Source organism: Melanotaenia boesemani, chromosome 15, assembly GCF_017639745.1.
Source record: "Melanotaenia boesemani isolate fMelBoe1 chromosome 15, fMelBoe1.pri, whole genome shotgun sequence".
Lineage (NCBI taxonomy): Eukaryota > Metazoa > Chordata > Actinopteri > Atheriniformes > Melanotaeniidae > Melanotaenia > Melanotaenia boesemani.
In genome coordinates, this window is record NC_055696.1 from 968,540 (window position 1) to 995,216 (window position 26,677).

Sequence of the window (26,677 nt, forward strand, 5' to 3'; positions counted from 1 at the left end):
AAGAGGAAAAAAAATCTTATTTATTGAAGAGTCAATACATCTGCAGCTAAAACAGTGACTGTAAGCTGAAATTAGCACTATAAAAACACAACTGAAGATGAACTATTCTACAAGTACATCAACGTAACAAAAAGGCAGCATGTGAAAGTTCAGATAGCTAACGTAACTAAATGTAAAACAATCATGGCATGAAAAGAGGCAGAAAAAAAGATTTGAACAACAACAAAATGACAGCAAAATGATAATAAATGCTCAGGTAAAACACACCATTCATATATTAAAACCATTGGAAATCATCTTGAAGAGGAACAAAAAAAACAAGTATTTACATGACAGAAGTTTCCATCATTCATTTTCTATTATAAAACATCAGTGAAATAGAAGAGGGAACATTGTCTAGTTCTTTCATATTAATCAGGTACTTTAAATTTACTGAAAAAGAAAAAAACACCCCAGTTTTTTGTCACTGTTGGCCTCTGTTTCATCCCACTTTTACCTGTTTGTAAGCTAACCTCTTTAGTCGTGAGGCCATAGGCACATACCAGCCACGTTTCCACTGATAATTAATCATATTTTATATTTTTCAACACAAATTTACATAATTGAAAGTGAAGTATCACTTTTTCCTGCAAAACTTTAAGGTGAGTGAAGAGTTATTTTAAAGGAATATGATTTATGATGATATATATGATTTATACTGGCAGGTTTCTACTGAATTATTGGAAAATTACATGATAAATAAATCCATTAAGAGTGTTATTATATGATGACAGACCTCTGCACTTCAGATATCACAGGGCATAACTACTACCACTTGCATATTACTTGTTAGTACTTTTGAACTCAGTACGGCAGCTATGTGCAAACACCTTGAGAAGAAGTTGAAAATTTTAGTCCCTTAAATGCTTCTTTCTTTTCTCAAGTAAGTCATTTTTATTAGTGTCCAAGCACTGAAGTCAAACCAAATACAACTTTCCAGCGTCGACTCAGTTTAATTCAGCATCTGAAATCTACAGAGAGAATCTCACATGACCGTTCTCAGGATACAGAGAAAGCTCCTCTGTGCTGCCTAGTCCATTATTCAGTTCTGAAAATGACACAGACAGAGAAATGAACTTTTTTTGCACACAAATTACACTCAGCTGGCATCAATAAACATTTTAAATATGTGTGGACAAAGAACATCAAACCTAGACAGTATGTGTGTCTGTACTGAGACGGACAAATCTACAAATTACCATAGAGCATGCATGTAAAAGAGCATGCACATTTTAAATAGCCGTATATTAGAATTCCTTAAACATGTAACCTAATTAATAACTTCTAGATGTATTCTGAGGAAGGAATGATAAAACAAGCCAACTTAAAAAACATTACTGGATCCCTCAAGGGGAAAATGGTGTTCTCATAATAAACCATCAACAGCAGTATGAATGTTCAGCACTCTGCTGGAACGCCCTGGTTCATGCACCAACATAAACCGGTTAGTTAGAAAATGATTAGAACAAGATTCTTTTACAGGAAAAACGTCATTAAAGTATATCACAACAAAACTTTCTGGTTGGGATTGTAAAACAGAACTTGAATAAAGAGTTGGATAGAGTTAAAATAAAATAAAATAAAATAAAATAACATAAAATAAAATAAAGAAAAGAAAAGAAAAGAAAATATTCACAACAAAGTAATCTCGAGGCACTTTTATATACAGTTGTATTTAATGCAATTAATTGTGGTCCATTTGTAATTCCATTAAAGTAAACCCACTATATGATCCACATCAGCCGGTTCATACAGAATCATTGCCTAGCTAAGAAACCAACTAATTACATTGAATCTTCTCTTTATTAAATCCCCCATCCTGAGCGTGCACGGGGAGACGGCACACTTCGTACACAGCTGCCCTCTCGACCTTAGAAGTCACATATTCTAGCTTTTCTTTCTCCCTGTATGAACACACAACCCTTGGGGACATCTTCGGAAGGAGGACAGTACTGATAAATTTCAGGCTGCTGAACTATTGATCTTTTATCTGACTGGAGAGTGGAGAGCTGTGGATCTCTTTGAGGCATGGTGTGGGAACAATCACTTCATCTTGAACATTAATTTGGATTATAGGAGGGGCAGAAATAAGCTGAAAGCTGTTTCTATCCTGAGAGAAGAGATGGAGATAGTGGAGGACCGGGGAGACCTGGCTGTTCACCTGAATAATAATACTGAAGTTGTCCACAAATGCAAAAGAACTTCTTTTTTTTATATATCTGGGGTGGGGAGTGCAGTTTTCTTTGCAGCAATCTGTTGGGGCAGCAGCATGGCTCTGTGCTGCAGACGTGTTTGGGGCCTTTGAGTTAAAATGAATGTTCCACCAGCTGATATGCATAAAAAGCTTCTTCAGCAGAAGAGATTCCTTAAGGATTAATTGCATCACCTACCTGCCCATTTACTTATTCTTTTTACTTTTCTTTTGGCAAATAATATATTTATTTTTCACTTACACTGAACCATTTTGTTTAAACTAATTCTCTCCTTTTATTTAAAGAGTAAGGCCACAATTTTGTGTTGTTGAGTAACTGCCATTAATACCTGAGAAAATGAGCTTCTCCTTCATGATGTTGACGTCTCGACTGGGCCGCCGTACAGCACTGAGCATAATCTGCTCCGGGTTATAGTTCTGCATCCCACTAATTCTCCACCTGATACAGCAAACACAGATTAAAAAAAAAAAAAAAAAACAACAACTTCCAAGCAGAAGGAGAATGATTGCAGCAACTTCATTGTAATAGTCACACACATGAAACGTATACATTCAACACACACACACGCTGACAGAAGACGTAAACAAGAGTGGCGAAGGAGAAGAAGGATCAGCTTTGGGAGTGTGATGCATAAAAAGCACAAAGAGGACAGACGAGGCAGAAACAAAGGCCACGCAGATGCAGCAGTTACCTGATCATATGATAGCTGACAGATGCCAGGGGGGCAGCAGAGGAAGGTTGCATGCAGATCAGGCAGAGCACAGGACAGAGAGCGAGAATGTCAAAGAGGAAGAGAAGACAGGAAGACAGCAAGAGGTTGTAGCACAGAGGACAAACATGGAAAAAAGAAGAAAGAGCTGGATGAGCAGTCAGTGTGAAAACAGCAGTCTGGACGATGAGATGCGTTTAGATAAAACTCTTCAGATTTTATTTACATGCAACCCTATTTTTATAGATGGCTTTAAAATCCACAACATATTTTGGTGCAGGTCAAGGAACTGGAAGAAAACAGAGCATGATAGAAACTTGTCTACTTTATCCTCTTAATCACTTTTCAATTCACTAAAAATGATTTTTTTTCTCCGTTTCTGAAGCTACATGTGCCATAAAGTTAATCTAAGGTATATGTAAGTGCTGTGATACATTTAATTTAAAGAATTGGATCAGGTGAAAATATTTCTTCTTTCTGACATTATTCCTTTTTGTACTTACTTCTGGAAACAGAAAATCCCTATAACTATGGCGAGGGAGACGAGGTCCGAAGAGATCCAGATGAAGTTGTATGCACTATGACTCTGTAAGAAAAAAAAAAGAAGAGTCGTTCCCAATGGTTGCCATCAGAGGTCACCATAGACATTTATGTCTGCTGAAGCTGACACAATGGCAGAGGATAAATGCTGTAGGACAGCTGCTCTTCACTTCAGATCTGTGCTCTTGCCTCGACCTGTCTTGGCCTCTTTCCCAGGCTCTTATTGTTCTTCAACGCCATGCTGAGCTAAAGTCTGCCGCTGAGCTCCCTCATATTTCTCCTTGCCCTTGATTCTTGCTGGGCCCTCGTCAGTCTCTGTCCTCTCTCCAGCTGTCCTCTCATCTCGCTATGCAACCTTGTCTGTTTGAATGTATGTGTGTGAGTGGTACGAGATGAGAGAAAGATAGCTGTTTACCATGAGCCAGACAGGGTAAGGCACTTTTCGGAGGACTTGAGGAGCATCAGAGGACACAGAAGGCACCCCGCTACACCACAGAATGGAGTAGAGCCATGGCTCATTCACAGGGTAGACAGTCACACTCACATTGTTGGCCAAATATTCCCTGGGGCGAAGAAAAATACATGTCAGCACTTAATATAAAGGCCTTTACTCTTTACTCTCTTGTCCACACCGATGTCCTGCATGGCCACTTTGTTGTCATGGTAAAGTCAAACATGTGAAACCAACAATATTTCATACAAAGACACAATATTTTGCATAGCTTGCACAACCAAGGTATTTGGCTGCACAGGTCAAATGTCCATTAAAAGCTCCAAAAACTGTGTAACATACTTCAACTTCACCACCATCGCCCTTCCATGAACAAACCATCTATAAAGTAGCAAAAAAACAAAAAACAAAGAGCCAAGACGAGAACATATAGGAGCACTGTATGAACTGTATGCACACTGTATGTGGTCATTCTGATTATTGATGTGAAGCGGTTTGCCAACCAACCTAACATGGATGCTTTTGGACTATGGGAGGAAGCCGGAGTACCCTGAGAGAACCCGCACATGCATGGGGACAATATGCCATCTCCACACAGAAAACCAAAACAAACTTTGAACCAGGAACCTTTTTGTTGCTAGGTGACAGTGCTATCCACCACACCACCATGTAGCACCTTACCTAAACAGCCATCTCTAGATTAATGGCTGCATCCAAACGCTCCATGGAACTGAATTTTCACAACAATTTATTATAAAGAAATAATTTTAATGGACATAGATGTATAGGAATGACTAGCTTGAAGTGGAATGTAAAAATACACTTTGCCTGGTAAACTCTGCCCTCTAGTGGTGATATTTTTTAAAGTTAAAAGCTATAAAATCCACTTTTAAGAACAGTCTTAGGCACAAGTCTGCCAATTTTACAAGCAAAGTAAATCCAATGTGATCAAAGCTCAAAACCAAATAACAAATATATTAGTGGCTAATGTAGCTGAACACAGCAAGCCTGAGATTATGATGAGTAAGCTATACAGGTGTGGGATGCACATTACTTTTTATGTGCAGATGTTTTACTGTAAATTTTAGTCTTCAGACCCAATCAGCACTGGTTCAGGTAACATCATTAGGTGATTTGTCCATTTCCAAGCAGCTCTTTTTGGATACATAAATATTCTGAAAACATCAAGACTTTTAAAGAAATTTATAAAATCAGAGGATTTTCATGTCAATATCATGATTTCACATATGTTTAAGACTAGTTTTGGTGTCTGTTTATCTCCTTATCTTTTTAAAGTTAGAAAAAAAAACCCAAAACAAAACTATAGACCAAGGCAAAAGGTTGTGCAGGGGCAGTTCCCTTCACTTCGCATCACTGGCTGTGAAAAAATAGGTTTTCAAAACGCTATGCACAGATTTCCCCACAGTTTCTTCAGGGATACTAAACTTCTCGAAGACTGTTCTTACTGTATGTCTTCATAGCTGATCTTGCCGTAGTGGAGAGTTAGACTTGTAATTCCTCGCTGCCTTATCTCTTCTACTGACAGCTTCTCATTTGTGGTTTGCTGAAGCCCTCGCACCCTCCCCCTGTCTGTGTCGGGGGACAATGTCACCTGGCAGAAACACACAGGAGGACCCTGATTAAACAGCATGCAAACCTAAGAAAACAAAAATGAGGTGTTCCTTGTGGAATTTATATATTACTTTGGTAAATCAGCATAGCTAGTGAGAGGTATTTATGAAGTTAGGGGGTATGCACAGGTAAGATTACAACATTCATCGCCTTAAACTTTAAAAGAGGTTAATATGGTGGAGCCTGTACCCCTCACCCTTTTGTGGGAAATTCCTGCTTTCTGCAAAGCCCACAGTGTGTCCATAAACCAGCTCCGGAAACGTGGATGCTCCGGTGGAGGCTTGCGGATGTTGACAAGCGCAGAGCTGTTGGCCCTGGCTGCCAGACGCAGCATCTCCACAAGGCTGCAAACCGTTAGGTTTCCTATCCTGCTGCGATCCTTTGCTGTCAGGGTTTTGACTGTCCAGTAGGGGTCACTCTGGAAGCAGAAGAAAGCAGCAGAAGGGTTGAGACTGAGCTTGATTTTTTTTTTTTTTTTTTGAGCATTTAAAACTAATTTTGTAAGAAGATAACCCAGTGGACTGAAGGCTGAGTTAAAGAGAACTACAATACCTCCAAAAACCACTGCCCTGCATTCAGAGAGCGTATTTCTGTCCAGTTGAAGAAGGAGGCATCTTCACGCTGTCTCGATGGAAAGACCTTACTGACGTCCGTTGTTCGTCTCAGTGTGTGATCTCGCATGAGGAAGGGTACTCCATCCACACTAAGAGGCAAAACAGTCATTGCTTTGCTTACAATCAGTATTATACTCAGGGATACCACAAGAGCCATGAAAAAAGAAAGAAACAGTAACCGAACATGCTGATAATTCTATTCTACATTCTATTCTACAGTCATTTAGCAGACGCTTTTATCCCAAGAGACTTACATTTGAGAGTAAGAACAACACAAGCATGAATTCAAACAAGATGGGACGTCATAATTAAGTGATAGTCAGACCGCTTTTGAGTCCAGTTGGACCAGGTGCTGTCATGTAGTGCTAGTGCAGTGCATATAATTTATTTATTTATTTTTTTAAGTCAATCAACCCTTTCAGTCTTTTATTAGTTACAAGACAGTAGATTGTGTAAAATAAATCATTTTCTTGCTTCATCTCCTAAAATGAATAATTTCTACCTATACCTCAACTCAGATCTATATATGGAACTTCAGAGCACACTGAACCTATTAAATATAAATAACTCATTATTAATGTGTAATTAATGACCTGATGGTGACATCTGCTTCCAGGGAGCTGGCTCCGTGCTGCAGGGCTCTGTTAAAGGACAACATGGTGTTTTCTGGGGCCAGCTAGAGCAGAGAGGAGACATGCAGGAGGGTTACCATTAGTTACTATGTACAGAAAAACAGACGTATATGAAGCTTTGTCCTGTACATATAACCAAGGAGCAGAGGATTTTTATTACTATGTGCTGTTATGGATAACTTTCAGTTTAAAGGAAGTTTATTCCTTTTTATGGCATTGTTTTACATTGCAGAGAGCTGAAAGCCATGTGTTTCTTCTTTTTGTTACAACTGTATATATGCACACAATAGTCCATCTTTTGAGGGAAGAGAAAAAGGAAAAAAAAAGCTTTGAACATCTCTGAGTTTGTTGCTCATGTGAAACAGTATTTGCTTAACTGCCTGACGCCAGTAGCTATTTGTAGTGTTATGCAGCTGTTACCACTCAGCTGTGTTATACATTGTAGAGTCATGCACATATTCAGTTTGCTGCACGTGCTCAAAACACAGTGTAGCCATGCCATTGTAACACTTAAGTGAAAAAGTCATATTAAAACCAATTGACATGTTTGCAAAGCACCAGCAAAAAGCAAAACAAACAAAAAAACAGAACAGCTGTCAGGTTCTGGCAGTGCTTTTCCATCCGGTGCTGCACCGATCACCCATTTCAACAGATAACTGGATCAGACAAATGAGTTCTGGTAAAGCACCAACTCACCATAGGCGCTCCCCGTCGGCCAATTACATTTGGTCGCGGTTTGAGGGTACTGCGGTCCATGATGCAGGGGCAGGTGAATGTGAGCGGTGCCAGGCAAACAGCCAGGAGGATTAGAAAGTAAACCACCAACACCATCATCTGGAAATCTGAGGAAAAAAACAAAAATGGTTTAAATTACTTTAACTGATATTGGCCATTCATCACGACGAGCATGTGTGTGCGGATTCATGAGAAGAAATAGGTAACCCCTTTTGATTCTGCAAATTGGGAAACAATTAACCCACAAAGTTCAGGCAGTAACCGAAAAGCATGAACTTGTGCTGCAAACAGGATTAAGAAACCAAAGGCAAAGATCTGCACAGCATTCTTTACCTAAAATACAAGTCAACACTTACTGGATCTCTCTTTGCGGACCACATATCCAGCTACCAACCAGCTCAAGGCCGTGACCATAGCCAGCGCTCCAATGTGCAGGAAAGGTGCTGTGGACTGGTAACATAAAACACATGTAAAAGACTGGCAATAAATGTTATAACTCTTAAATATCTAAGAACTTCTTGTTCTGATGACATAAAAAATAACTTATGACATCAGAAAATCCTGTGATGAACATGAATTTATCACAGGGGTTAACAGATAAAATAAAACGGGTATTCGGTACCATAGTTGAAAAACTGGAATAATCCCAGCAGCTGATTTGGCCGTTCAATCTCCATCCACCAAGTTTGAGGTAGCTCTGATATTTTAAGTACAAAATATAGCAAATGCTTAACATTTAAGATGTAACACTTAAAAAACATCCCTATTATCAGAAAAGGTTTGGTCTAACCCGAGCTACTTTTGGCACTTATGGCCAGATGGGGCCAAAAGTCTGAAAATAAAAAGCTTAATCAGACCATGACTGGTGAATACAGACAACCATCATCTAAACCACCATCACCTGAGGCCAGATGTGGGCCACACAACAACTGTCAAAGTGGGTTTCGTTTGAGACCAAAATTCTTTGCCATTTGGGATATTGTCTCATAAGCACTGAGACAAGAATTTTAACGATCTGTATCAAACTCATTGTTACCAAGTTTTCATACACACAAAAATCGATCAAATTTACATTGTGAAAAATAACAATGTAAAGGAATAATGAAAGCAGGAACCTGGTTAGCCTGGCTGACCATATAAGGAGGAGGAAACACCAAGTTTGTTATAATTAAATATAACTAAATCTGCCAACAAACACTTCTGAAGGAATATTTGATTTTTGTTATTTTAAAAGGGGGTTCTGTTTACTGATAAGCAGTCAGCATCTTACCAGCAATAGCATGTTTTTGCTAGGTGACAGAGCATGTTCTGTTTAAAGAACAGCAATCCTGATAGGGAAGCTAAGCTAAGAGCTAATCAGAATTGGGCCACAGAGGAGGAAATTTCACTATCTAGAACAACTTAAACTTAAAGAATGATCAGAGGAATCAAGCAAACACTACATAGTAGAAAGATACGTTGAACAGCCACTGTGTAGTGACAAACATCCTGTAGGGTAAAATGATTATGCCTAGCATAACATTTACTTTCACAGCTGTAAATTTTTATGGGTTTGAGTTGTTTCAATTGGTAAATATAAGCTTTTCTGTAGCCTCTTTGTGGTTAGCTGTTTTTTTGCTAGCATACTCCAGCTCTTTATGCTAAACTAAACCAACAGGCTGTTGTGATTAATCAGCTGTTTTAATTTTGATTTTTTTAAAAAACGGCTATTAACATTAATCAAAATGTCCAACTATTGTTTTAAATTCATGGACACATACTAAAGTTAAAAGAGAAATTAGCAATGAGACAAAGTTAGAAAGTGATCCTTCAACACCAAAAACCGCACAGAAACACCAACACCTCGCCGGTCTTCCTTCCAATTCTCACAAGGCACAATCACTTCTAGAGTGTTCAGCTCCATTTTATTATGTTTTCATTACAAAACACAAAATGTCAGTCATGTCAGAAATCAATTTACGGCGAAGTGGCTCTGCTTATAGACCAACCTGCAGTGAAACAAGCAGTATATCCCACTCATCTCCCCAGACATCATCAACAGAGACGATGCCAGAGATAGTAGTGAGCAGGGTGGCCAACACTCCGATCTGTAGAGACAAGGGACACAACGAAACGCTGACGTTGTATTTCTGCAATGTGACTGCAGAAAATGAATAACAGTAAAATAAATGATTTCACAGCACCTTGTGAACCCAGTAGAGATTGAGCTGCTGGCCCAAAGATATATGGAAAAGTGCTAAAATCTGAAAAGAGACGTAAGAGTCAACAAACCGACTCACCCTGATCCACATAAGTTTTAAAGTTCCAGAACAGACTATTACCAATAGGAATGTGATGTAGCTGAATCCCACGGTGGTGGATATCAGGATGGGGATCGTCTCATCTGTCCACTCCCCAGAACGGTTGTATACTGACCTGAGATGTAAACGGATAAGAGTTGACTCATTTGTGCTGGTGGGATGAGTAATGCAGGGACATTATTATGTACCATGGTAATACCAAGTACCCGCTCACTCGCACAATGCTATTAGTTCTCAATATGCACTTCAAGTATGTATTGTAAAGGTTTGTTGCCCTGCTGAAGGAAAAAAATGACAACGTGCTGGTCATACACAACGATTCACTGACTTCTAAAGTCACACAACGAAAAAAAAGAGACTTACCTGTTGAAGTCATTGAAGTCATTTTGAGCCACCAACCAGAAATAGGCCCAAAAAAGAAGCAGAAGGAAAGAACTGCACAAGATGGCAAGCCATGTACACTCCCACTGTAAAAAAAACAGAAAAAACAGACAAATCCACTTTGTTCAGGGTTTTTCTAAATATTTGGTAGAGCAAGAACAAAATGGGATGCTTGTCTGCCGTTTTAGGGTTATTTTCAGATGATTAAAATAATAAGAAATTATCCTTCATGCCCTTTATTTACAGACCTGTCTCATCCTTCTCAAAAAATGTCAAATATCGGGATTACAAAAAAAATCTCATCTATCCATCCATTGTGTTGATGTGATTGTGTTTGGTTTTCACCAAACATGATGCTGTGAATCATGACCAAACATCTCCACTTTGGTCTTATCTGTACAGAAGTCCTGTGGTTTGTTCAGATTAAACAGTTCACACCGAAGCTGTGTTGCCATGTTCTTTTTGGCCAGAAGATTCTTTCTTCCATTTTAAACAAGCTATACTTGTTGGGTGTTTTTCTGATTATGCTGTCATAAACTTTAACATTTAGCATGTTACCTGGCGAGTTTGAAAAGTAGCTTTTGGTTTTTCTGTTGTTTCTCTAAGCATTACACGGTCTGACCCACAGTTAAGCTTGACTTTCACTCCAAGGGAAATTGGCAGCCATCATAAGTGTTTATGATGCTCTATGCATATTTCCCAATATATTTTAAGTTTAAAATTTCAGTTTTGTGCATCATAATTTATATATTTGGTTATAAGTATGGTATCCTTTAAGGACTAAATTTTTCCTGGCTTTGGTTTATAATAGCTAACAGCGGTAACTGTCTTCTCAGGCTAGTTGCATGTTCAGATCCAGTATTTTGTTCCAAAACAAACTATACTATTGCAAACTATACTGTAATCCAGATATATACCAACTCTGCACATGTATGTTACTGTTAAACAAGTTTTTACGTTGCCAGGTTTTAACTATTTACTTTTCAGTCTGCTGGCTTGACATGTGTGGCAAAGACGTAGAAGAGAGCCTTTGCAGAGCTCAAGGACTCTTCCCCTCAGTAGTTAACAGGATTAGAGGCTAATGCCATGTGAGGGGGAGGTGTAGAATATGATAGGTAAATCAACAGATCCTGCAGAGGACTGATCAGCTCTGCACAACACCATGCCTGGACTACACATTTCTAGAAACTTATATAACAGTGTGGGAGTTGATGGAGGACAAAAACTATATACATATATACATTTTTTTTATTGACTTTTATGTTTACTTTAGTTTAAATTAATTTTACTTCTCTCCTTATTTAATATTCCATATAATTATCTTTTACTTACTTTTAACTTTTTAAATACATTCTTTGTGCAAATAAAACACTATATTTAAAAGCATGTTGTATTTGTGCTTTTCTTAAAATAAAGAGAAAAAATGCTTAGCAGCATGTACAGCCACAGCTGAGACACTTTTGCTCTTAATATTTAGAGGAAGTGATTCTATATATCAAGCCGTTCCACCTGCGGTAGCCAAGCAAATTCTATTGCTAGCATAATGATATTCTGATGACAACAAATCTTAGCTTAGCAGCAAACACAAAAACAGCAGAGACACTTTTGTTTGAATTATTATGGAAGAAGTTAATCCATTTGTCACACCAGCTAAGTGTATCGCTAGCATCGTGATCGACTGATGAAACCGCATAAAAAAAGTTGACTAAATAAAACAACAGGTGGTGTTACACTAAAGTCTCCAAACAAACACACACCTAACAACAAACACACCTACAACCTGAAGGGTAAGTGTGTGTGTGTTGTTAAGAACTGCTGTTATTACAGTAGAGCACATATCGCTGAATCACGGTGGACTAACAAATACTTTAAGTCCTGTCAGGTGAAGCTAGTGAAGTTAAAAGCCGGATTAAAACACATCTTTTATCACTGTTGTTTTAAGATTAGTTTTATATTGTTTTTAATTGTGTGTGTGTTTATGTGTGATTTTAAGTTCTCTCTGTTGGTGTGCCTCTAGTTTTTTATTCTGGCCTTGTGTGTAATCTTTGTGTTTTTAGATTTTTATGTTTAACTGTTTTTTTTCCCCCAGTTTCATTTACTGTTTTATCCTGTTCAACATTCATTTGAAAATGTTAAGATAAAGCAAAACAATCAGAGAAAAAAGCTTTTTTATTTTAATTATTTTTACACTGTACTGAGAGGCCATTTACTTAAGGAAACTCTTCTAACCTGATCACTAATATTCAGAGGAGGTGGAAGCATAAGTGCCAGAAGCTATTTTTAGTTGGTTTTGGCTGCACTGAGCTATAATAACAGCAATGAGACCTGGAGCGAAGTCATGATTTTAACTTACCTGAAGCACAAGTGGAAGCAACGTCCTATGCGTCACTGTGGAGTCAGTAAGTATTCCCACTAATATGATCGGGCAAAATACAGTTTTTGTCTGCATTTGTAAAATATTTAACTTACAGAAAGAATAATGGTTTGATTTTCTTTTTCTGATGTTTTCTGCTGTCAGATTTCCAGTATTAGAGGAATGAAAAATCACCATGGAAAAGTAAGCGCTCGTCATTATGAGGCGTAACTTGTGTCCTCAGTGTTATTTCAGTTTCCACTGCAGGCACAATCTCTAATTATATGAATGTAATATGGACTAAATTATTATACTTTTTCTTGAATTATCATGAATGTGTAGGAGTGTCTTTGTTTTACCAATTACATGTTTTCATTATGTAAAAACTTTAAAAAGATCCTCTAAACAATAATGCAAGCACACCTGCTAATTATTACATTTTCTACCATCTTAAAGCACCCTGGGTGTATGATTTAAATGTCTGATTAAAACAGCTTTAACCCTGTTAAACTGTAAATCTGTGACTATAAATGCAAAGTTAAAGAAGCAGAAGTTCAGAACACTGATGATTATGAATAGAAACAATGTCTGCAGTGGAAATGGACACACTTTCTCTTGGTGAATGCTTTCCTCTGCTGTGTGTGTAAATGAGACATTGGACAGGGCCAGCTGTGAGCTTGTATTTTCCCCTCTGGGTCAGCGCATCAACAGTTCCCAGCTTACACATTCAGTAAATGAACTAATATACTGCCGAGCCACTGGCTCTTTGTGATAAAGGAGGCGTCCAGCAGCAGGAGCTGTGGCTGCGCGGTGGGTGTCCAGCACAGCTGGGTGTCTGGCTCTGCTTTACGCATCCCAACACTGAACTGATTCTGTTACTTGCTCTTTTGTGAAAATCATTTACCCCGGTTACCAGGGCCTGGTCTGGATGTCCCAGAGGAATTCAGAAGAAAAAAAATTAAGATGGCATCGTCTATGGGATTTGTTTTAAACTTTAATAATTTAAAATGAAAAAAAAATAGAGAAAACATCAATTTCTTAATCTGTATGGTACAATATCGAGTTGCCACTTTTCTGGAAAGGCTTTTCCACAAGGCCCAGCTGCATGTTTATGGGGATTTATGACCATTCTTCCAGAAGTGAAAAGAAAAGCGCTGATGGTGGATGAGAAGGCCTGGCTCATACTGATCTGTTTCGTGAACGAACCGGTTCCAAGAGCCGATTCTTTGTACTGAAAGAATGGTTGGGAACAACCGAATCTTCAGAAGGAACGAGACTTTATTTTGATGGTCACACCATGCGACCAATCACATGCGAGGACAGACCAGGGAGAAGACGGGGAGTGTAGTGGTACAGGCCAGGTGCACAGAGCATTCACTCTGGATGAGACAGCTAATAACATGCCATTCAAAAACACATAAAAAAACCCGACTATTTCTTACGACTTAACCTTCCACTATTCAAATCATTTAAATTACATACAGAAAATATATAAATTAAATTTTAGAAAAGTTTAATAAATGTAATCTAAAGAAAAACTAAAGTACTTGCACAATAGTTGGTCACTTTTCCCACAGCCTGACCTACTTTTTAGGCCTCCGGAGCCATAAAAAAGAAAGTAGTTTATTTATTCCCAAGGTGTGATCAGGTTTCAGCGCAGCAGGATTTGTGTTGTATCATTTTCAGCCCGTTTCATTCTGTATGTACCGCAGGCTGCTTAATTCACACAGAAGACTTTACCTTCAACCAGAGACAAGAATCCCTCCTCAGCTAGCTTTCATAAAATCTTTTAGAAAAGCAGCTGCTCATACACACCTCTTTAGGCTTCTTTGTGCTGCTGCGTGTTCGTGTATTGAGGCAGGTCTGCAGTCTCTACTTTTACTAATGAAGCATCGTGTCCGATGTGTAACTGAGGATTGCAGCGATCGGGATTCTGCAAATCTACTGTAGCTACTAGCTGTTGCTTAGCTTTATGCTTTTCCAATGTGAAGTGTTATCTGAACGAACGAACGAACGAACGAACGAACGAACGAACGAACGAACGAACGAACGAACGAACGAACGAACGAACGAACGAACGAACGAAATATGTCTGGAATATCCCTGACTGCCTGCCACGCTACACACTCATTTGCTTAAATTCACACACGAGGCTGCATTGTGTTTAAAACAGAGTTGGACGTCTGGCACATTTATCAGATTGTTTTCACACATTAAGATTTAAAACATTAGTATCTCCATATTTTCAACATATGTCTTGGCCAAGGTTGTTTCACAGCTACTTATGTTCAGTAATTCATAATTTTAGACCTACGACTTCTTTCTTCTTTAACAAAGAAGCAGCTTTCCAGGCAAACCTGACGACATTCAAAATACAAAAGAATCTCACCAAAACTGCATCTACATACAATAGTAATATAGTATTAATAACATAATACCACACTTTTATCAGTGTACTAACCAAAATAATTATTTACTTTTCTCTGATCGTTGCTATGCAAACTTGATGTTATCTTCTTACCCTGGAACTGTCGTCTTGGGAGCGCTGGTAGCGTTTCCAGCGGCAACCATAGATCCCAGTGACAAAGGACAGAAAGACCTGCTTCTCATAGACCTGCAAGGGTTGGTGTTTCACCATGCTCCTTCAGCCTTAACGCGTTGCCAGTCTGTTAACATCCCCTACAGGACTGGGAACCCTGAAAAAGACCAAGTAAAAAAAATAATAAACACTCAGTTTATTCAATCAGCATTTTCCTGCTGATGAAAAAGGCATATATATATATATATATATATATATATATATATATATATATATATATATATATATATATATATATATAACTTTATACATACATATATATATATATATATATATATATATATACATATATATATATAACTTACAAAAAAAATATAAAAAAAAATAATAATAAAAATAAATTATATGCACTGTATGACAGCACCTGGTCCAACTGGACTCCCAGTAGTCTGACTACCACTTAATGATGACGTCCATCTTGTTTGAATTCTTGCTTGTGTTGTTCTTACTCTGAAATGTAATTTGGATAAAAGTGTCTGCTAAATGACTGTAGAAATAGAATAGAATATATATACTTACTATATAGAAGTATTTTTGCATAACAACACAAATCTGTTGACCACCATGGGCCTTGTTTGCAGTAAAAACACCTGTGAGAATGAGTCAACCCAGAACTCAATGGTGAGTCTTTACTAAGACAGACATAATGATACGGTGCATGTTTAACAGCTACTGAGTCAACTTTAACCCATCTGAAGATTTAATGCCAGGGAAAAGAGACTAATAGAAATCAGCGGGAAGGAAGCATCTGTCTGCGGGTGCTTTAATAAGCTCAACATTCAAAAAGAAGACAGAGGGAGACAGCATGCTGCCCTAAAACTCTGCCTTAGAGAAAAGCCCGTTGCCTTGGTGGCGAGTAAAAACGTCTCCACAGACATAATTATGTTTTCATGGCTCTTAAAAATGATGGTGTGGTATTTTTTCCATTTTTTTCTGTTCATTATTACTAAATAAACCCATAAAAAGGAAAATATTTTTTTATGGACCATTGAAAGCATATTTTAGGTCATGCCTGCAACAACTCACAAGCAGAACTGTATAATTATAAGATTAGCTCAGTTATTCTACATGATGTTTATGTGCAGTGTAATTAATTTACCTGTTTGATAACATTTTGAAGATGTGACCTTTAAAGACCTCTCTGCCTTTAAAATGCCAGAGAAAAGTGTGATTTCCAAATGCGATGGCAGTGTTGTTCAGTAAGTCAGGTGACCACCTTCTTGAGGCTGAAACAGCCCTGTAGCTTTTAGCGAGATTGCTATTAAAGATGAGACAGACCTCTCATGGTCCCCAGAGGATGAACTGTAACGCCTGGCGGTTCTAAAAGTGTGAGTGTGCCAATAAGCACTGGCGGGACTGTTCAGAACTCATATTTGGACAATTATTGAGGGAACAACTGCACCATTATACAGAAATGCTTCCTAGAGAACCCGTTCAAACAGTCCTTCCTCGGACATTTTCTCAAGGATAACCAGTAGGTTAAAGGTTTTTATTTATCCGCTTGAATAATTTCTACTAGATGTGAAATTCAGCTTACCTTCATGTCCTCCAGTGGGTGATTCATACTGACATATTTGGTTTTCAGTAGAGTAACATCATTAGTTAACTGGCACTCCTTGTTATGTGAAATGTCCCTTTAACTATCTGACAAACTGCCATGCTACCTACCACATAACTTTCACTGACCGGTAATCATAGCTTACATCACTTTGACGCTATCGAGATCCATAATTACTACTTTTACCACCATGCCCTCCAGCTTCAGCATGGAGTCCTACGCCAGAGACAGTGATGGAATTTAAGTTAATCTCACCTGAAATCTTGTGAGAACTAGAAAACTAATCATTTGCAAATATTAGCAAAGACACCTGAGTGAAATGATTTTATCGCCTGTACTGCATCAGGATTTTAACCTTCGTGTTGTGAGAAGTGTAACCTGTTACCTGTTACTGCTGCCAGTCAAAGCTGCAAACATAGCCGTAAACTCATGTTTAAGTACAACTTCTTCAAAGGTGTTTTATATCATTAGGTTTCCCATTTGTTACTTGTAGTTTACCGTATCATGTTGAAGCAGGAACCAGAATGTATACATCTGAATACTTGTGGATTACATTAGTCCACACTGACCACTAAATCATGCCATGATGCATTCATATTGATCCCCACTGGTTGCTTAGCAGCAGCTACCAGCCATTACACCATAAATTTACACAGCAGGAGTTTATTTTCTCCTGTTTTGGGCTGGAAGACTGTTAAGCCAGTGAAGCTCAGGGTGCTGTGTAGGATCACCATTTTGGAACTAGGACCAAAGATATCAGCACATTTCGTTCTGGGACAGCTCCATGTGACACAGTTTATTCTCTGATCAGCTGAACTCAGAGAGGATCAAGAAAAAAAACGACACCATTCATTCCTCTGACCAACATTAATGGACACAGCTGTCTTAACAAATTATACCTTCAGAGGGATTCTGTCTCTTTCTTGGAAAGACCCCCTAGAGTGTGTTGAAGCCCCTAAAGGACAATGTTTAGCGTTGTTGGTTACAGTCAAGTCCTGCACTCATCCTGAAGGCTAGAAAAGCACTTCTCTAAAAAAATACAAGGCTCCTTATACATTTCTGGGGAAACTTACAGAGCAAAAGCAGCACTACAGAAGCCCTAGAGGAGCAATCTAACACGAGTTCCTCAAATCCAGCTGCAATGACGACATTTTCTTTAGGAAATTAACTTCATGTCTAAATAACTTAGCCCAGTTTACATCACAGCTTACATAAAATATTCCTTGATTTTATTGCCCATCTCTTTGATAAGCAGCTGGTATACATAGCAATTTTCCTAAATGGGCCCTTTCCTGGTCAACAAGCGTTGACAAAACAAACTGCTCATTATTTCTAAGAGGAGAAATTACAACACAGCAGGAGACGGAGCTACATCTGTCTGTGCTGGCTGGGTGTTTTATTTTACGCTACACCTTTTATCATATGCTTTGATAAAGCAAAAAGGCAATTAGGTAGAGAAAAACAAATATTCAGGTTAGACCTGTGAAGCTGTGTTTAAGCAAATAATTCTTCTGATAAAAATGCTAACATAAGCATGCTAATATGTACAATAGCTGAGTCTCAGTTTAACAGCTTCATCCTGCAAAGGCATCACTAGGACTGCATGGATCCCTCACCATCTAGAGACCTGCGACAATCTGAATAAAAAGGTTTTTAAGAACAAGGTACTAAAATTTATATAAAGTAGTATTGTAATAATCTGCTGAGTGATCTGAGCTCATTTACACACTGCAGCTCAGCTGCTCTCACACTTTGAAGATAAAACCTTTAAAGCCTTAATCTTTTAACTTAGAAGATTTTGAGGGTTTTTTTCCACTGACACTATAGTGAGTCTATAGATAATTTAAGCTTAAATAAACCAGATTAATGGACCAAGTCTTGGTTTTCAGACAGCTGAATATTACTTTCAAAGTCCAGCTCATATAATGTGACTGCTTATTGAGTCTGTGGTGTAGTGATGCCGCACACGTGGGTGTACTCAATGTTTCCGTAACCCACGCATTATAAAAGATCTTCTGCTGCTTGACTTCTGGGAATAAACAGAATTTTTTTTTTTTTTTTTTTATTATTGTCCTTAAACTTATAACGTCTAATCTAATCCCACGATATGAAGGCAACTACTGGGAAGCGAAAAGCTGATTTTTTTAAGAGGCCATATTTGTGCCTTACAATTGTGAAAATGATGCACATCAGCAGGGATTTAAAAGTTGGAAGACTCCAAAAACCAACACACAGTGCCAGTCAAAAGTTTGGGCCTGTCTATTCATTCAAACGTTAGAATGGTGCTGTGTGTTGCATCAAGAAGCTGTTTAATGCACCTTACTACTTAATCTGCTTTTGAATATATATACACCTACCTCAGTCCAGGGATCTCAAACTTTGATCCTTGAGGGCCACTGTCCTGCAGGACTTTAGGTATTTTACTGCTCCAACACAATTTATTCAAATTAAATGGATTCAAAACTGTTTTTCAAGTTCTGCACAGAGACTCATTATTTCCAGTTGGGTGTGTTAAAGCAGAGAGGAAGCCTTCAATTTCCCACTGGGATTAATGAATATTTTTCATTAATTTGATTTTATTGAGTTTCATCCGAGCTTTAGACTTTATGTTAATAAACATTTGCTCGGTATAATGTACAGCAGGGATCCTCAATCCTGGTCTTAAAGGGCCGGTGTCCCGCAGGTTATAGAAGTTTCCCTGCTGCAACACACCTCATTTAGACTCACAAAGAGCTTGATTTCAAACTCTTGCAGTTCTCTTCCACTTTGCAGATCTGTGTCCTCTTACTGTTGATTGGTTATGAGTTTGATGCACTCGGGACTGAGTTTTCTTGCATGTTTTTGGAATAACAGGCAGATTCCCATCATACAGCCTGACCCAAAACTAAAACAAGGACCAACTGGAGCTGAAATCACAGAGGCCTTTATCCAACTAGGTTACCCCATTGTCTGTCTGTATCACCATGGTGCCATCATCACAAAGCTGTGGTCATCATGAAGGACAGGATGCTTGACTTGCTCATTGCTGGGTGATTCCATGTTTAAAGGGGAAATATAAATACAGTACATCCACATACAGATGGTTAAGAGCGAGGGGCAAATTGTGTTGAAGGCTGTTTAAATTAAGAAGCGTTTAATTATGCCAGTCAGTTTGACCTCAATAGCCTGGCTGGTCCAAGCAGCTGGGAATGCAAGCAAAAGAAGAATAGAATAGAAGCCATGGAAAGCCAGAGAACCGAAAAGTAAGAGCTCCAGATATCCTCTGCAGAGATCAGAAAAGATGCTTGCAGGAAAACCATCACACCTGCACTAATCAGTGGGTTATGCCAACATACTTATATAAAATGCAGCTTTGCTTAAGTTTGCCGAACTGCATTTAAAAGCTCCAAGAACATCTGAATAGATAAAAGTCTGAGCACCGGTGAAGCAGGATATGATGGTATGCAACAGTTCATCATTCAACATATTTTTAAAAAATGTTCCTCTTTTCATAGTCACCTGAGCACATTTCCCTTCCAACAGGCATAAACTGAATAACTAACTAAACTAAATAAAGTTGATTCGGTCTGAAATTAGTCCCTTATGTGGATGACAGGAAAATGTTTTCTTCAAGAGGTATGAGTCAGTGATTCTGGCTAACATCACGGTTGCTTCCACTATTGTCTGATGAGACGGCGCTGAGCTGCGGAGAGAACAAAGTCCTTGAATGTCGCAATGCAAAATATCAGAAGAGGTCTTAGTGCAACAGCGAGCGGTTAAAGAAAAGGGAAGTGCTGCTAAAAAAACCACAAATCTCCTAACAAGTACATGGCTGTGCAATAAAAGGAGGCCATGTTTGTTTAATGAAAAAGGTCATGTGGTACTTTCAAGCAAATACAACTGCAGATGAAAAATGTGACAAAATACAGTAATTAGTTATTTAATCAAATTTTAGCCAAAATGCAAAAACAATGTATGATAAACAAACTACACCCCATAAGTCAACAACTTGTAAAACCACATTTAGCAGCAGTAACTTGAAGTGATAGTTTTCTGTATGTTGTTATCAATCTACACGTTGTTGTGGAAGAATTCTCTGTCGTAGATATGCTGCTGTGTTTGGGATCATCTTCCTGTTGCATGACCCAATTCCACCCAACCTTCACCTGTCTGACGGCCTCACATTTGAGTCCAGCATACTGGAAGGTGTCCAAGTCCCATAGCAGCACAACAAGCCCAAATCATCAGTCCTCCACCACCGTGCTTGACAGTTGGTGTGATATGTTTCTGCTGTGTGTGACGTGTCTTTTTTTGGGGGGGTGTTTTTTTGTCTCCGATGTTAACAGATAGAAAGCATCCATACAGGCTCTATGAGATAGTGGCTCAAACAAAACATTTGTAGTTTTGGCCCTACGGTGCTTAGTCTTACTGCAATATGTGAGTCAAAGCAGATCATAGCTACATTTACAATAATGCCATTTGCTGGCCATCATATTGACTCATAATGGCTAAAAGAAACCTCTCCGTAGCTCCGGTGTGAGCTTTAAACATTTTGCATACAATGGAAGTTACAGCTTGAAAACTTTTATGTCTTCACCTTTTGACTCATGTCAGCCATGTGTTTTTCTGCTCATTACCTCAGGATTTTGTGGGTCGGTATTGTCCTGCAGTAATTCTGCATGTTTGCAGCTGGCACACGGCTGAAAAATGACCTAGGATTCAACGTGTTTACTCTGAATGAGTGTCTCTTATATCAGTTTTGTTGAATGAGTTGAATGAATGAGTTGTAATGGTTGGCACTGTTTGCTAATCTGATGGTGAACTTGCAGCAGATGGGATTGCACAGTTAATTGCTTAGCATTAGCTGTACATGGTTTTAAGACAACTCTGAGAGCAGACCCTTTTTTCTATTATTGTTGGGTTTACGGCACCTTGCAGAAGAGATATCCAAATACTAACCTGAATCCCCAGGTTTATCGGACCTTTAAAATTTCTCTTCTGTACCTTCAGGTGGCTTCTCATTAGATGGCTTCAGGCCAATTTCCTCTCATGAACCAGCTATTTTCCTGAGAGGATTACACTACTCCCCTTGCTTACTTGCCAGCTTCTAGAAGTAACCTGGTTAGTGTCAGCTAAGCTTCAGTATTGGAAGGGCATTGCTGTCATAGAGTTGGGACTGGGGTGAGAAGTATTGCTCAATAGATAACAATACAATGATCCGCAAAGTCTGCCACAGTCGCCACCACGTCTATTATTAGCCCTTCATCTCAGTCACTGTTGCCTCTTTCTAGGCCCCAGTGTTCACTCCTTCATGAAATTTTTAAATTCATCTATTAATTATATTCTTAATCTCTCCCTGGATCAAACCAAAAATAGAGCCTTTATCTGTGACAAATACTTATTGTCCATGCAGAAAAAGGAGTAAAGGAGGGCTCGAGCAGGAAACAAAGCCAATGAGATTACCAAATGTTGAGCTTTTGCATCAGTCTGTGGGGGGGGGGGGGGGGTACATGGAGACAGCCTTTGCAAGCAGACCCTCTTGTCCTCACGAGCCAAACAAGACAGCCTAAAAAGATGATGAAAACCGGTGCCCCAATACGTTTTCTAATCACGTTTGTAAGGACAGAAAAGCCAGATCGATGTAATTAATGCTGGATTTATTTGCTTTCCAGTAATGATGTCACCACTCAGCTGTCCGGCATGTGGAAACCATTTAATAAGGCTTATTCATTCATCAATTCTGTACTTGTGTAAAGATCTTGAAATATTGTGTAGACTTGTGAGTATCATATTAAAACTTAAAAAGGGCTGTATTCAGCTTGTGATGGCAAATGAAGTCAGCTTACATTACAAATCTTTATACTGACTAATCTGTTGATTATTTTCTCAGTGAATACTCTGGTGTGTTCGTTTGTTGTTATTTTGTGAAGCACTTTGTGTTGCTTTGTGCACGAAATAAATATAATTTGATCTGATTTTAATTTATAAAACAATTTGTATTTAAATTATTATTTTCCACTGGCCAAAGTGTTGTTGTTTTTATAGTTAATAAATATAATGTATAAATGTATAAATATAATTTAATAAAACAGAACTCTGCTTGAGTGAAAACACACATTGAGGACACGTTCAGCTCAAATGATCACACTGAGGTCCAAGAGGCAGATTATATAAAGATAATCCGGTAAAGTTAGCACAAACACTCACCTCGCTTCCTCTACAGCCTCTTTATCCTGGACACGACAGAAAAACGTCCGAAACTCTTGGTTAATCACTTATTTCCACGGACGCTCACATAACGACGTCTTTGCGCAGTTTTAAGGGCTCGTGGAGAAATTTCAAGTTACTCTGAGCGGCGATCCGGCACCAAACATCAGCCTAAGTCTACCCACAGACCGCGGAGACCTGCTGAAAAGATGCACCGACCCCCTCCGGCAACCCTTTATTAAAAAAAGCCAGAGAAGGTTTGGTCCTGAGTAAAGACGCACCTGCCTGAGCGCGCTAACCGTAATCCAAGCGTCACGCTGTGGGTGGAGACCAGGGTCACGCTGTAAAACGCTCCCAGTCTCTGTGGTTTTAAAACTCCACCACAGGGCGGACAAACATGTTGAATCGTCAGTTTCTTACAGTGTGGCTCATCACTGCCAGGTGCATGTAAACACAACAAACTAGACATGAGCTGCAGTGTTTTAGTTTCTAAATATATATATTTATCTTTTCATTCGTTATTTTCATTTAACATACTTTTAATGGCACATCAAGACATGATTAACGATGAAAAAAATTCAACTTGATGGTGCAAGAATCTTACATACTGTTTCTGGAAAGAAGTTTCAGAGGGTCTGAATGGTTAGTTAGTACGCATCGAAGCAGTTAGCATCAGTAAGAATCCAACATGTGTTCTCTCTGAAGACATAACACTGCTTTTAAAAAAGATTGGGAAAGTACTTGTGAATAGTACAAGAAAAACGGTTGGTGGCATGTCCAGGAAATCTTTGGTGGGGTGACCAAGGTTAGACAGAAGTTACTGTAGTGTGAGGTGGTCAGTCAGTTTATCTCTGACTGCAACGTATGGAAGCACAATTTTTAACTTAGCTTAGAATCAGTAGCTACATGGACAATATTTCATCTGAAATCAATCTGATCGGAGACTCCTGCTGCCATGTTTACATGTCACATGAGGGTCACACACATTGCAACTGAGCTGAAGTACATGAGACAGGGAGGAGATGTTATCAGTCATGACTTCTGCTCTCACTCCAGCTTTGTTTACTTCATTTCAGTAACTCACCCCCAACAGTTTGGAGCTAAATTGGGTTCTTCAGTCATTTTCAGGTCTAACTCAGGTGTATTACAGGTTTAGAGTGTGGGTGTACGTCATGAAGGAGCTAAGCAGTGTAAAAGAAAAACATTAATTAAACTTCACAGTGGGCGTGTGTATATGTGTGTGAGTGTGTGTGTGTGTCGGGTGAATACAGGGGCCCACATCTAGTGTTTCCTGGAATTTGCTAACAGTAAGGGCGGCGGTGACGGGGTGAGGGAGGGTGCACTATAAGAGAGTTTCCACAGAGGAGGGATGACTCAGGAAAAAACAGATGACATGTGCAGCCATGTGACAGGGAAAATAAATACTTCTAATTTTTAGGAGTTATGTATTACAAGATGAGTTTAAAAGAAATAATCAAACTCTAATCAGAATTAGGTATATAAAACTTCAGATTAATAATTACACACAGCATAGTATGCCATCATTCTAGATCTCTTAGAAACTAAGCCAACATGCATTAGTTGTGCATATAAATCTGAGTAGGGAGACCAGGGTAACAACTGTGACATTTCTGTCTCTAACTTCTAGCTCTTTTAACCCTGTGTGTTCAAAGGAAAGTGCCTGTGCAGCACAAACAGAAAATGTACGACTTGATCTCAAACGTAAAGAATGAAATGTTCCAACTGACCTCAGGGTCAGCTGGAACATGTCTCAGGTTGAAAGGTAACGTTATGAAACGAGGCTCAAACTTTTTAACAAAAAGGCTGTGGTCCCACAGCATAGCGGTTAAAGACGCTCTACGTAAATTTCCAACTAATTTCTGGAGCCGTCGTTGCCCAGCAGCATCAACTTTTTCATCCGGGACGTTGCATGTTTCGTTTCGCTCACTAGCAAGCGGATATCAACACACCGGCCATTTTGAATGTGTGCCGTGGCTGATTCAGCAAAGAAACGCAAGAAGACATTATCAGAGGAAGAGAGGAAAAGAAAGAGAGAAAGAGACGGAACAGGCAGAACATATGGCTGTTTTCTGTTTCCATGTCTTAATACAGAAACAACAAGTGTAGAAAACAATATGCAGCAGGCTTCTGCTGCTGAAGAGAGCTCACAGTGCAGACAGGACATAAGATGGATTAGCCGTTGATGGGGAGGCGCTTCACTAGGAACATTGCAAAAGTTCTGTTGTGAATCTTTAAACTGCACTAACATCTTAATCGCTAACATGGGTTTGGTCCGCTTGAGTAAAATGCAGTGTGAAAGCAAACTGAACCAAAGGTGTGGAGATTTTCTGATTTCCCCTTCACGAACAAAGTCCCCCTCACTATCCCGGTGCAAATACGCCCTAAAACAAAATGTTGTCATTTAAATCACATCTTCTAAACAGTTACAACCTTCCCCATGAAAGCATGTTACAGCTGTCCCCAAGTGCATTATCCATGAGCTAGCTAGCCATACAGCTAACAGCTAAAACATTACCACAAACAACCTGCTTGAAACACAGCTAAACAGACATGTGATCAGCATGATGTATGTTTGACGAGTTCAACTTCAAAGCAAGCTATGTAGTCACAAAAATAATTTGGGGGAAAAACAACAACAAAAAAAAAACTTTTTTACCTCCAAATGATATTTTACCTCAAAAATTTTGCTGTGTTTGCCTCAAGGCAATACATTTTCACATGCAGACTAAGGACCAAACTGAACATGTGCAGAGTGAATTAGACGATTCCTAACTTCTCCCTGATTGGAGCAGTTACAACTGACCAGTGTTACAGCTGTCCCTGGTCTCCCCTACATTCTTATTACTTCTGTGGGAATTAACAGGGTAAGTAGCAGGCAGGTGCTTCTGATCCAACGGAGCAAGTTCACCTCAAGGTCAGACCATGTAACATTCAGAAAACATGCAAAAAACCCTATGAGCTACATCTCAGACTCTACAGGCCTCAGTTTGCATGTTAAATGTAAATATCAGTACAATTAGAAAGAGAGATTTACAATTCTGGTGTGATAATGAGACATTGTCATCTCTAAATAGCACCTGCTACATCAGTGAGATGATCCAGTCCTACTGAAAGGCTTTCGTAGGCATCTTAAAATGCTTTCAGCATGCCATCAAACCTTTTGTCTGTTTAATCAGGAACATGCCAGGGCTCTGCTTCTGTCCTCACTTTTCTGCCACTGTATTAATCAGGTAACCTATCTGATAGTTGTTATGATTATAAGCATCACTGTGCAGAACCATGGCGTTTGTGTATTGCACTAACAAAACCGAGGGAAAGAGGTAGAACAGGCGAGTAGCTTCTTGTAAGAGATCTATTCCAGGGCCAGCAGTCACAGATTAACTGCTGGCTTGGGATAATTACGTCAGCTCCTTTAATCCTAAACAATTTAGCTGTGACACTGAAGGTCCATCAACTCCAGGTTCTTCAACAGGTGACATGCATGTGCTCGCCTGCTGTCATTAAGAACACAGGCTTGAATGAAATTTAGACGCAATCAAGGAGATAAGTTTTAGATAAAGGGTATTTTTACTAAGTTGCTTCACATATTTTAATTTGTTCATATAAGTCAGTTTGTAGTGGTAATAGTAATTGTACTGGTGGTATAAAAAGAACAGAATATTTACTCCTCTTTCAGTCATAGACAGTTCTTTGTCGACCTCTTGTGGCCATAAG

At 38.9% G+C, this 26,677-nt stretch overlaps 1 protein-coding gene across 1 annotated transcript; it reads right to left on the reverse strand.

Annotated features, from left to right (window-relative positions):
* On the reverse strand, window positions 1-23,244 carry gdpd5a (glycerophosphodiester phosphodiesterase domain containing 5a). The gene is made up of 16 exons (XM_042009242.1): window positions 22,943-23,244; window positions 15,121-15,295; window positions 10,229-10,332; window positions 9,887-9,980; window positions 9,749-9,808; window positions 9,554-9,652; window positions 7,922-8,015; window positions 7,527-7,672; window positions 6,792-6,874; window positions 6,137-6,287; window positions 5,781-6,002; window positions 5,419-5,564; window positions 3,917-4,064; window positions 3,465-3,547; window positions 2,581-2,690; window positions 1-1,087 (listed from the first exon to the last, which is right to left on the reverse strand). Exons 2-16 carry the CDS (start codon window positions 15,235-15,237, stop codon window positions 1,011-1,013), a joined length of 1,734 nt encoding a protein of 577 aa, XP_041865176.1. The 5' UTR covers window positions 15,238-15,295; window positions 22,943-23,244; the 3' UTR covers window positions 1-1,010.
* Between the last annotated feature and the right edge of the window lie 3,433 nt (window positions 23,245-26,677).

Coding starts and splice junctions, on each gene's coding strand:
- gdpd5a (XM_042009242.1), bottom strand. CDS start 15,237: ATGGTGAAACACCAACCCTTGCAGGTCTATGAGAAGCAGGTCTTTCTG. Junction 3,548..3,916: donor CTTACCCTGTCTGGCTCATG/GTAAACAGCTAT, acceptor TTTTTCTTACAG/AGTCATAGTGCATACAACTT. Junction 2,691..3,464: donor GGGATTTTCTGTTTCCAGAA/GTAAGTACAAAA, acceptor TTGCTGTATCAG/GTGGAGAATTAGTGGGATGC.